Source organism: Hyperolius riggenbachi, chromosome 1 (genome assembly GCF_040937935.1).
Source record: "Hyperolius riggenbachi isolate aHypRig1 chromosome 1, aHypRig1.pri, whole genome shotgun sequence".
In the NCBI taxonomy this organism is placed as follows: Eukaryota; Metazoa; Chordata; class Amphibia; order Anura; family Hyperoliidae; genus Hyperolius; species Hyperolius riggenbachi.
Genome location: NC_090646.1, coordinates 332,141,111 through 332,154,250, shown reverse-complemented (window position 1 = coordinate 332,154,250; position 13,140 = coordinate 332,141,111). Strand labels below are relative to the sequence as shown.

The 13,140-nt window shown below is 43.8% G+C and overlaps 1 protein-coding gene across 2 annotated transcripts in view; it reads left to right on the top strand.

The window, feature by feature from the left end:
• Positions 1 to 9,344, top strand: part of ELL (elongation factor for RNA polymerase II) — a 198,225-nt gene extending 188,881 nt beyond the window's left edge. For both annotated transcript variants that reach the window (XM_068233902.1, XM_068233901.1), the window contains exon 12: positions 8,877 to 9,344. In XM_068233902.1, the coding sequence (XP_068090003.1) occupies positions 8,877 to 8,981 (105 nt within the window). In that variant the 3' untranslated portion in view covers positions 8,982 to 9,344. The remainder of the gene's footprint in view (positions 1 to 8,876) is intronic.
• Positions 9,345 to 13,140: the final 3,796 nt, after the last annotated feature.

Here is a 13,140-nt window from a genome sequence, read left to right as displayed (position 1 = left end):
TCCTGTGCATAATAGTCTTAAGGACATCATTAAAAGAGAATGGGACAATCCTGAAAAGAGAGCCTTTTGGCCTAAGTCTTTGGCCAAGAGATACCCATATAGCGCAGAAGATCAAAAGTTTTGGGGGACCTCACCTAAACTTGACCCTTCACTATCTAAAGTGTCCAGAAGGTCGGATCTGCAATTTGAAGATTTCGGTTGCCTAAAAGATCCAATTGACAGGAAAATGGATAACATCTTAAGAAGGGCATGGGAGGCAGCTTCTTTAAACTTCAAGCCTTCGGTAGCATCTACTGCAGTGGCTAGATCCCTAAAGTTATGGATAATGGAAGTCCAATCACAGATTGCGTCAGGCATCCCTAGAGAGGAAATATTGAATGCCTTCCCTAAGATCCTACATGCCACTAATTATCTGGCGGATGCAGCAGATGACTCAGTACGTCTAACGGCTAGAACAACAGCTCTGGTAAATTCTGCTAGGAGAGGTGTGTGGGTAAAAACCTGGCAGGGTGATACCTCTTCCAAGTCTAAACTATGCGGAATTCCTTGTGAAGGCAATCTCTTGTTTGGAACAAAGTTGGAAGAGACTTTGGAAAGATCTGCAGATAAAAAGAAAAATTTTCCAGTTAAGCGGAGAAATTTTCGTTTCAATCGTTCCTTTCGTCCTTCAGGAAAACAAGAAACAGAAAATAAGAATATCCAGAAGAAGAAGTGGGTACCAAATAGAACGCAGCGGCCAAGAGGAAATCCCTCTTACTCCAATCCAAACCCTCCAACAAAACAATGACGCCAGGATACCGGTGGGCGGCAGACTAGCCCATTTCTTCGAAAAATGGCAGGAGACATTCCAGAACAATTGGTTGTTAAACATAATCTTACAGGGATACAAAATAGAATTTATCAAGCGCCCACCGACACAGTTCTTTGTGACTCCCTGTCCAACCAGTCCAGACCAGGCACAGGCATTACTAAACGAAGTAAACTCTCTACTAGAAAAAAGAGTCATCAGACAAGTCCCAAGATGCCAGGAATGTCTGGGATTTTACTCTCCAGTGTTCCTGATAAAGAAGCCTCAAGGGAACTACAGGTTTATCCTGAATCTGAAGAAATTAAACAAGGCAGTCCGTTACAGGAAATTCCGAATGGACAACATTCGCTCAGTGATAAATCTGCTACAAGAGGGCTGTTGGTTAACCTCTCTAGACCTCAAAGACGCTTACCTACATCTGCCAATTCACCTAGAATTACAGCAATTCCTGAGGTTCGCAGTGGTTCTACACGGAGAGGTAAGACACTTCCAATTTAGTGCCCTCCCCTTTGGTTTATCTTCAGCCCCATGGCTATTTACCAAAGTTATGGCAGAAGTTTTAGCTGTCCTGAGACTAGACTCTATCCAGATTATGGCCTACCTGGACGATTTACTTCTTTGGGGTCCCTCTGTCCACTCAGTAAATCTCCAAACAGAGTTCACACTTGATTTTCTTCAGTCCCTTGGGTGGGTAATTAACTGGGAGAAATCCTCTTTAAAACCTCAGCAGAGTATGGAGTTCCTGGGCTTTGTGATCTGTACTGGCAATAAAACACTTGTTTTGCCTTCCAGGAAATCTACTGTTTTACTAAATTCTGTTCTTTCTTTTCAGAGAATGAAGATCATTTCTCTAAGAAAAGCTATGGCGCTACTGGGCTTATTAACAGCATCGTTTCCTGCAGTACAATGGGGTCAACTTCATTCGAGAGTACTTCAAAGCTGGATTTTATCCAAATGGGACAAGAGGTTATCTTCCCTAGACAAGAAGTTTCAGATTCCTTGGAGTGTCAAGCACTCTCTTCTTTGGTGGCTGGAGGCAAATCATCTCTCCAGAGGAAATCTTTGGGACTTTCCAACCCAGACTGTAATAACTACAGACGCAAGCTCCGGGGGTTGGGGAGCACATCTGAATACTCTTCTTGCTCAAGGTCAATGGTCTGCACATCTTCACAAACGATCTTCAAACAGCAGGGAGTTGCAAGCTGTATGGGAAGCACTTCAGGCATTCCAGACTCAGATTCACCAATCCCATGTGACTATTCGTACGGACAACAGTACAGTAGTGGCCTACCTGAACCGGCAGGGGGGTACGAAGAGCAGAGTCTTAAGGTCCCAAGCATCAAGGATTCTTCATTGGGCAGAAAAGAGTCTACTTTCCTTAAAAGCAGTACATCTGAAAGGGACGCTCAACTATCTAGCAGATTATTTAAGCAGATGGAACCTCTCTCAAGACGAATGGAGCCTAAACGATCAAATATTTCAAGAAATATCGAATCTCTGGGGGGCTCCACAAGTAGATCTGTTTGCAAGACGAATCAATACGAAATGCCCTCTATTTTGTTCCCTGTGCCCACAGGACAATCCATGGGAAGTGGACGCATTCTCAATCAGCTGGAGCCAGCACAAGATGTACGCCTTTCCCCCTCTACATCTCATCTCGAGGGTTTTGAACAAGATATGGCGAGACCAAGCACAAGTCATTCTGGTTGTTCCTTTCTGGCCCAAGAGACCTTGGTTTGCTCCACTTCAGCGCTTAGCCTCAGACCATCTGATCCTTCCATGTCGACAGGATCTACTGACCCAGGGCCCAGCGTTTCATCCCAATCCGACTCTTCTTCGGCTTTCGGCATGGAGCCTGAATGGAGGATATTAAAGAGCAAGGGTTTCTCTAATAGTTTATCAGAAACACTCATTCAGAGTAGGAAAAAAGTTACACGCCAGATATATCATAAGGCTTGGAAAACATATCTCTCCTGGTGTTTGAAGAATGAGATGGACACATCACACTCAAATTCGGTGCTGGAGTTTCTACAATGTGGATTTCAAAAGGGTCTTAGCATCAGCACATTAAAAGTACAAGTATCGGCTCTGAGTGTTTACCTGGAGAGAAGATTAGCGGAGGAAGAATATGTGGTCAGATTTTTTAAGGCAACAAGGAGGCTTCGACCAGTTGTCCAGTCAAAGATTCCGTCATGGGACCTAAATACGGTGTTGCAAGCTCTATGTGAATTGCCCTTTGAGCCTATTTCTGATATATCTGATAAGCTATTGACACTAAAGACTGCTTTTTTGTTAGCAATAACAACTGCCAGAAGAATAGGAGAACTACAGGCTCTTTCAATAAATGAACCTTATTGTGTTATCAGTGAAGATAGGATTACGCTACGGCTAGACGTATCCTTTCTTCCTAAAGTATCTTCCAAGTTTCACAGATCTCAGGAGATTTTTTTACCATCTTTTTGTAACAACCCATCTAATCAAAAAGAAAATAAGTTGCATTCTTTAGATGTCAGAAGATGTGTAATCGAATATCTTCAGCGGTCCAAGTCATGGCGAAAATCTAATGCTTTACTGGTACTATTCGCAGGTAAATTTAGAGGCAAACAAGCATCTAGGCCAACAATTGCCAGATGGATTAAACAGGCAATTGCTTTATCCTACTTTCATCAGGGGAAGCAGCTTGTTTCTACAATCAGAGCACATTCGACGAGAGCTGTCTCGACTTCCTGGGCAGAGAGGGCTGGAGCCACTATCGAGCAAATATGTAAGGCAGCCACCTGGTCAAGTCACAATACATTTGTCAAACATTATAAACTGGATGTATTGTCAAATTCTGATCTATGTTTTGGCAGAAAAGTATTGCAAGCTGTAGTCCCCCCCTAAATTGATCTTGTATATCATCTCAGGGTTGCTGTCCTGAGACGTTCTGGGAAAGACAAAAATTACTTACGGTAATGTCTTTTCCAGAAGACGAAAGGACAGCACCCTTACTACCCACCCGGATTTTGTCTTATTAAAATTTATTTTGAAGCATCATTCTGTGTGGAGTCTTTTTTTTTACAACTGATGGGGTAAGCGGGAACTATGTTGTATATACCTGTCTAATCCCTATCTAATCTATTATGCAAATTCTTATCTAGCTTCCTGTCCAGTGAATTATGGAAGGAGACAAGTCTCAGGGTTGCTGTCCTTTCGTCTTCTGGAAAAGACATTACCGTAAGTAATTTTTGTCTTTTTACACTAAAATCGCACAGCCTGTCACGGCTGCAGGCTGTGCGTCTCTCCCTGTCACACAAGATCCACAGTGACAGGGAGAGGGAGGCGGAACGGCAACTATGTTGCCTTTCGGAGGGTGATCGCTGTGATTGGCTCACAGCGATCACACGGCAGGGAGCCAATCAGTGACGGCTCCTGCCGATACCCGGAAGCTTTAGCTGTCATAAGACAGCTAAGTGCAGCCGGTTCGGTGCGCGCGATCGCGGCGGGGAGCGGCGGCACCGGTGATAGAGATCTACGCCCTGCCAGCCAGGAGCCCATCAAAACAGGGCGTAGATCTCTATCACCTCGGTCCTTAAGTGGTTAAAATGGTATTAGGGGTATTTCCTATTTGAGGGCCTCATACCAATAGAGAAGCCACTCCTTGAGAGCATTATCCTGCATTTAATTTCTTTATTAGGGATGGTGGTTTGTTGTACAAAATAGGAAATATATAATTAGACTTACGGGACCAGAGCCTGCTGGTTCAAAAGTAGTTCATAAACTAGCATTCTAAATAAATACTTATTATACCCAATGGCACATTTGTAGTGCCAAATTAGGATCCTACCATCTATGTGCCTCTGGAAAAATTGTATGGTCTCATTTGATTCCTGCTGCTCCTCTGATGCCCAAAGTTGCTGCCTTGCACACACAGAAAGAGCTGGACCGGCTGTTTATATCCGATGCACAATTAAAGTACCTGGGGAGGGCAAAGCAGGATATGAAGAGCAGATACAGAGAGCTGCTGCAGAGCCACAGTGGCTGTATATGATTTTTGGTTTCTGGAGCCCTGGGTAGAGTGATACAGATAGTTACTGCAGAGCCGCAGCGGCTATATAAAATATCTGGTGCCCAAATTACACGCTTGAAACCGCTATAGCTGGAAATTAGATTGTGGGCTATGGCGGCAACCAAATTAATAGGCGCGCGCTTATGTGTCCTTTTTAACTGCTTCGCCTCATTGATCATCACTAATGGGCGCGTACATGGCATTTTGGCAGCGGGGCTTTTGGCGCAGGGTGAGCCGAATGACCGCTCACCTTGCTGCTGCACAAATTTGGGAGGTTGTTACTATTCCCCCTCAGTCGTCGCAACTCAGAGGGAGATGCAATTTGGGGTCCAGCAATCGCATTACTGCTATAGCCGGGCCAAGCTTCGGCGCTACGCGGCATTGTAGCAGGTGCCAAAAAGCCCTGCTTTGCTAATCTGTTATGCTGCTCAATGAATATTTTTTTACCACTCTGAATAAGCACTGCAGCATGAGATCAGTACACCACCAGAGGAAACCTAGCACCCAAAAAACATGTTTTTTAATTCAAACAAAGTCAAATTTCCACCTTGGTGATATTTTGTGTGACCATAAAGTGAAGCCCCTGGCCTGTATCTGCTAGACTCGTGTGCTGCTCTGCTGCCACATTATTGGTGGATTAGATAGTTTAAGGCTGCATTTCCACTTGTGCGGTGGGAATCGTCACGGGAAAAATTCGCATGCGGATGCGAATGTCGCATGCGGGTCTATGCGAATTTTCACGTGACTTTTCATGCCAATTCGCATGGATGACGCTGTATGCGAATTTAACCATGGCAGTGCTGGTGTGATGTGCCATTGTTTGTATGCGAATTCGCATGAAAATTCGCATACCCAAACCGCATGCGAATTTCCTATTAAATACATTGTATGCGATTCGCATAGCGGTATGCGAATTCTGATGGCTCTGCCATGCGGATTTTTTCTGCACAGAAAAACGCAAAGGAATCCTGACAAGTGGAAACAGTCCCATTCACTTGTATTGCTATGCGAATTCGCATGCGGAAAATGCATGCGAATTCGCGATAGTGGAAATGGGCCCTTATAAAATCCAGGTGTTTCTAACAAATGACTTGGTGAGTATGGCGCAGCCTGGGGGCCGAGCAGCCAGAATAGGGTTAAAAAACAAAATTTTGTGTCCTAAGGGTGCCCATTAATGATGCAATATTTTCATAAGATGCAATATTCAATTAATTTGTGGGATCAAAATTAATCGGAAGGTAATAATCTGTTGTTCACATAAACCGGACAATTATGACACTTTCTATCTTCATATACAATTTTAAAAGCCAACATTCCAATCAATTACATATTTTTATTCCACTCAACCATAGAATCGGTTCACATCGATTTTCTCCACATACTGCATGTTTCTGTTTTTTTTTTTTTTAAATCTGATCAAAAAATTCAGAGCTGTGGAGTCGAGGAGTCGGGGCAATTTTTGGGTACTTGGAGTCGGTAAAAAATGCTCAGACTCTGACTCCTAATGAATTTAAACTGTAATTTAAAATAGAAAATATGATGAAATGTTTTATTTCTCAGATAATAGTCATCATAAATAATTTATATATATACAGTAATAGCTGTGCTTAGTCCACTAAAATGAAATAAACCAATCAAAAAAGTTACTTGTGCTGCTTCAATAAAGCAGTCCCCGTATTTTTAAAGTCAGGTATACATATCTGATAGTGACGGTATATATGATGTGCACACAGGAATCTCTTATATATGTTACGGCCAGCCACTTCGCGTTCTGGACGGCCAATGTGCGAAGTGGCCGCAGCGCAGCGGCCAATGTGAGAAATGTAACGATTACACTAAGCTCAATGTATTTTACGGCCGTCTCGCTGCGGCCAAATGTATTACAACTTGGTTAATTTAATTAAATATAGGCGGCGGCGGCAATGTAATAGATGAAGCCGCCGGCTTTCGCACTGCCTCCTCTCCTCCTCCCCCCTATCTCCCCCCATCTGCCTCTCTTCTCTCCTTGCCTCCTATACAATACGGAGGAGCCGGGGACACGCGTGTCCCGGAGAGTCGTTCAACGCGGCAGGGGGAGCAGAGCGGGGAGGCTGCAGACATTGGAAGACAGGAACGAATGGCAGGATTCCCCTGCCGCGATGAACGACTCTCGGGGACACGCATGTCCCCGGCTGCTCCGTATTGTATAGGAGGCAGGGAGAGGAGAGAGGCGGGGGGATGGGAGGAGAGGAGGCAGTGCAAAAGCCGGCGGCTTCATCTATAACATTGCCGCCGGCTATATTCAATTAAATTAACCAACTTGTAATACATTTGGCCGCAGCGAGACGGCCGTAAAATACATTGAGCTTAGTGTAATCATTACATTTCTAACACTGGCCGCTGCGCTGCGGCCACTTCACACATTGGCCGGCCAGAACCCGAAGTGGTTGGCCAGAACGCGAAGTGGCCACACTTCGGGTTCTGGCCGTAACATATACTCTAACATCTATGCTGTAAGAATAAAGCCTGATGTGTCTGTGTCACTAATAGAGATGGTCAATAAGATGAAAATAATTCTGCGTTGATGCTGGTTTATGCAAATTTATACACTCCTTCTGCTCACGAAATCAGATATGTTAAAATTTGGTTTGGTGACTACAAATTAAAGGGTACCTGAGACAGATGAAAAGAAATGTTGAAGAATGTTGTGCACATTGAACACAGAGGTGTTGTCTATCACCCATAAACCTTATTCAGATTGTACATGAAGAATGTGTAATAGAGGAGAAATCCCCTCATTCTCCTGCTGAGTACCTGCACATCATTCTTACATGTACCCACTGTTACATTTCCTAGGGCCTGATAGATGTTCAGATTGTGCGTGAAGAATGTGAACCCATGCTATGCATTTGAGTGAACCTAATTGGCCTAATCTCCATACTCCTATCCAGTGACTGACTAAGCATTACCTTGTACTCGTACTGTGTTGCGTGATCTGTTTTTTCTTGTATTCCTGTATTGTCATATTGTTGTATGTCACCACTAAATATTGTATGTAACCTAAACTATTGTCCAGCGCTGCGTAATATGTTTTCGCTTTATACATACAACAAATAAATGTGTAATAGAGGAAGAATCCCCTCATTCCCCTGCTGAGTACCTGCACATCACTTGTACATGTACCCACATTGCCTAGGGTCTGATAGATGTTCTTTGTTCCTGTCTGTACCTTCTGGAAGTACTCTTAACAAGGACTAGTTTTAGTCTGACTAAAAGTATTAGAGGCAGAAGATCCGCCGGATATTTAGGTAACTGGTATTGTTTGAAAGGGAATAAATATGGCAGCCTCCATATCCCTCTCACTTCAATTGTCCTTTAAAATTACTAAGCGTTGGCAGTTAGAGAACCCGAGGTGGGTTCTTTGAATCTTATTAGCACACTGAGGCTGGATCTGCATATAATGCCCAGCCTCTGTTGCTATACTGCTTCCCCCCCCCCCCCCCAGCCCCCCCTCTGCGCTCTGCTATGCGAAATCATACGCCTGCTGATTGGAAGAAAGGGATGCGGGTGGGGAGCGGCAACTTAGAGGAGGCGGGGGAGCGACAAGTACAGATGTAAACAGCCGGCTGCGACACGCTGCGTGTCGCTAGCACGGAGTATGATTTATGGGGGCATAGCAGAGTGCAGAGGTTTGGCTGAGGGGGAGCAGTATAGCAACAGAGGCTGGGTATTATATGCGGAATCGGCCTCTGTGTGCTAATAACATTCTTAGAACCCACCGTGGGTTCTCTTTAAGAGATGCATTTTATGTTACATACTTTCAATCAACAAGATTGCAATATGCAAATTAGAGGAGTCTGAGTTGGTGGAATCCTAACTTGAGGAGTCTGAGTTGGTGGATTTTTGTACCGACTCCACAGCCCTGAAAAAAATTAAATCTGAGAAAAATATTGTGCAATTAATGGGCACCTTTAGGATAACATTTCTGCTGATTTCCCTCCCTCTGTGAATTCATTTCTTTCTTTCTTTCTTCTTTTTCAGTCTAACCCTAATTACAGTCAAGAGAAGAATCGCTGTGAATATCTCCACAATAAACTGGCTCACATTAAAAGACTAATTGCACAATATGACCAACAACAAATTTAGTCTTCCCGTTAATGCCCATGTTCAAGCTGCAGTATCTGTGCTCCGATGCATACAGTAATGTTCTCTATCCATCCACAATTTTTTTCTTTGGCATTTTCTACTTACTCCACAGCCATCCTCTGAAGAAAAAGGACTGAGCAGAGATATTGGCATTCCTTCCTGTGAAATGTTTTAACAGTTCCTGCAAAACAGAAAAACATACTTTGTATTGGCCTACTACCCACAAATTAATTTTGCCCCCAGTTTTGTAGCCAATATTGGATGGACAAGTATAATCAGAGCAATGCCAAAGGGGGATTATGCTATGTTTTTTTTTCTTTAATTATTGCTGGAATACAATAATAAAACAATTAATGCAATTAAGTATTTGAAGGATTTTGTGGTTCAGTGTCATATACATGGAGTGTTAATATTCTGGAGCGTTAACAGAGAAACCCAGCAGTCAAGGCAACAAAGAATCCAGTGGAATGTTATAGGATGCTGAAAGATACAAGAAAGCACCCCAATTTAAAAAATAAATAAAGTGAAACAAAGAAGGTATTTACTAATATTTAGCTTTGTGTGTGGTAAACAGTTCTCCCATGATGTTGTCTTAATGAGTGAATACGCAAGTCATTGCTTTATGTCCCTGAAAAGCCAAGCACACATCCTAAGCTGCTGGTGTGCTGTATGCCTATAGCCTATTCATTTTACAGACGCACGTGTTTAAGGTTGCATTATATTACCAGGGAGCCCTGTCACCAGAGGTAAACTACACCTTCACCTCATCCACATAATTTTACACTCTAACTCATTGTCATTGCATTTAGCTATACACACATCAACTACCTAACGACCGCCCCATGCCAATGGGCGTGGTGGCAGCCCCAGGACTGCCTAACGCCAATTGGCATCAGGTCCTGGGGCCAGCTACTGCAGGAGATTGCACGCAGGCTGCGCGTACATCTCCTGCTTGAGGGACTGAGCTCTGCCCTGCCTCCAGTCTCCAAGCGGCGATCACCGCTCAGGAGACTGTTAGACGTTGAAACCGCCGTCTTTTAACCTCCCTGGCGGTAAGCCCGAGCTGAGGTCGGGCTATGCCGCCGGGAGGCACCGCTCAGGCCCCGCTGGGCCGTTTTGCATAATTTATTTTTTTTTGTTACACGCAGCTAGCACTTTGCTAGCTGCGTTTAACCTCCGATCGTCGCCGCTACCCGCCGATCCGTCGCGCCGCAGCCGCCCCCCGACCCCGTGCGCTGCCTGGCCAATCAGTGCCAGGCAGCGCTGTGGAGTGGATCGGATTCCCCTTTGACGTCACGACGTCGGTGACGTCATCCCGCCCCGTCGCCATGGCGACGGGGGAAGCCCTCCAAGAGATCCCGTTCTTTGAACAAGGTCTCTTGATCTCCGATCGCCGAAGGCGATCGGAGGGGCTGGGGGGATGCCGCTGAGCAGCGGCTATCATGTAGTGAAACAACGCTACATGAAAAAAAAAAAAAAGTATTTGCTGCCCCCTGGCGGATTTTAATAAACCGCCAGGGAGGTTAACCAAGTACAGCGCTGTGATCCACGGCAGCGCTGTACTGGGGACAGCCGTGTAACACGGCTGTCCCCCTGGGGCACTAGAGAGCGATCAGCTCTCATAGGCAGAAGCTTCTGAAAAACGATCGCCAGGATTGGCCTGCTGGGGGGAGGGAGGGGTTTGCTTACAAAAATTACGTAAATGTTTAATACAAAAATAAATATTAATAAAAAAAATAATAAACTAGGGGGCGATCAGACCCCACCAACAGAGAGCTCTGTTGGTGGGGAGAAAGGGGGGGGGGGGGGATCACTAGTTTGCTGTGTTGTGTGGCCCTGCAGTTGTCTTTTAAGGTTTATTTATCAAACGCTAACATATTACACAGCACTAGACAATAGAGGGGCATTACAACATTAACCTTTTCAGCCCGCGGGGATTTTTTACCTTATGCATCAGAGCAATTTTCACCTCCCAATTATTCGCTAATAACTTTATCACTACTTATCAAAATTTATTGATCTATATCTTGTTTTTTCCGCCACTAATTAGGCTTTCTTTAGGGGGTACAATTTGCTAAGAATTATTTTTTTATAAATGCATTTTAACAGGATTAATAAGAAAAAATTGAAAAAATTTATTATTTCTCAGTTTTAAGCCATTATAGCTTTAAAATAATCCATGCTACCATAATTAAAACCTATGTATTTTATTTGCCAGTTTGTCTCGGTTATGACACCATTTAAATGTTGTCCCTATAACAATGTATGGCGCCAATTTTTTATTTGGAAATAAAGGTGCATTTTTTCCGTTTTGCGTCCATCACTATTAACAAGCTTATAATTTAAAAAATGTTCGCAGCATACCCCCTTCAAATGCATATTTAAAAAGTTCAGACCCTTAGGTAACCATTTGTCTTTTTTTTTTTTTTTTTTTTTATTGTATTTTTTTTTCCATAAAAAAATTTATTTGGGTAATATTTTGGTGTGGAAAATAAACAGTAAATTTTTAATGTTATATGTGTAAATTGTAATGTAAAAAAATATGTAGATGTAGTTTTACTATTTGGCCACAATAGTAGAGTTTTATTTTTTCCTCCTTGTGCTTCTCGCTAACCGGAAGGACAAGGATGACGCAGAAATTTTACGTGCAGAAAGACTGAAGCCTCTTGTAAGAGCGCTTCGGTTTTTCTGCTGGGGACACGGATCGGTGATCGGGAACCATGTTCCCGTTCACTGATCCCAGGGCTACCGTGGACGGCACGGGGGCACGCTGAAGCACGGCACCGCTGCAGAGCAGCCAGCCGGACGTGAGCTTCACGTCCGGGCGGCAGAAATGGTTAAGCAATGTTACGCAGGACCATTACAGCATTAACTGATCAAGGTTTCAGTACGTAGATTCTACGTCCTAATTATCCCCCCTGTGTGTTCTAGGACGTAGAATCTACGTCCTGCATTAATTCCCGCTGTCTTCCCCATTAGTTTTTAACCCAAACCTAGCCTGTTAACCCATTAACACCTACAATACCTAAACCTGTTTGTTTAATGACTGCCGCCAGATGCAATCGCTAGGGTGAAAGCTTCAGGCCCCAATGCTCTACAGATGTAATACCTAGTGATGCATCTGTACAACTCTATGCCCCCTGAACTGTCGCCCTAGCAAACTCATTCGATTGCCACAGATGCGCAGGCTGGGGATATCAGTCCACCACATGCTCACCTAAAAGTAAAATGTGCCATATGGGGTATCATTTTAATCTGGAAGGGCCAAATAATTTATTTGTAAATGTTTTATAACTGTGGGGTGTGTGGTGTGAAAATTAGGAAGGGTGAAAAATTAAATGGTTTTCTGCATTTACGCCTAATTTTTCCCCATAAATGGACTATAAAACAAAATAGTTTTGGGAGAAAAATATTACCTAGATTGTACTGAAAAAAAGCAAGACTTGTATTACGAAGTTGGCAAAGATAATTAAAAAGTTTGTGTCAAAAATGTCAGGAACTTTAAGGTGTAAAAACTGTGGAACGAGAACCAGTTAAACTGAGTTTAACAGAACGGAGAATAAGAGATTGTCATCTGTGTTATTGTGAGGATCTTGTCGTGTCCAGAGGCTCCTTTTCAAGGCAGAGGATGTCTGTAAGGGTGGTTTCACATATGTGCAGTGCAGTTTGTGAGCGGCAGAAGAGCCCTACCACAGCACACCACTCCATTACCTGCAGATTGGTCCCTGCAGCAGACTGTGGCAGCAGGAAAATCTGTATGGTCAACCCACTCAGTGATGTAATCACTGCAGGACAGGCAGTATGTTAAAGCAATTCAGCAAATCTGCCCATGTGCGGTACATGGCTATCGCTACAATCTATAAAGATTGTTCCCATAGTCATGCACCACTCGCTAACTCGCTTGTTTCAGCGTCTGCAAAAGGGCCACAGAAAAATGCATTTTACCGCAGGTACTGTGGCCTTTCTCATATAGTCTAATGATCACTGTGACAAGCTGCGGTGGGGAGAGTACCGTGACATGTGAAAGGGGCCTAAATGTTAGGAATCTTGCTGAACCTACTTCTGGCACTGTGTCCTAGACTATATTGAATTACTTCTGCTCACATGCAGGTTGTCTTCTGTAATTTTTAGGATTCCTGCTACATCCTGTTTCACCTGC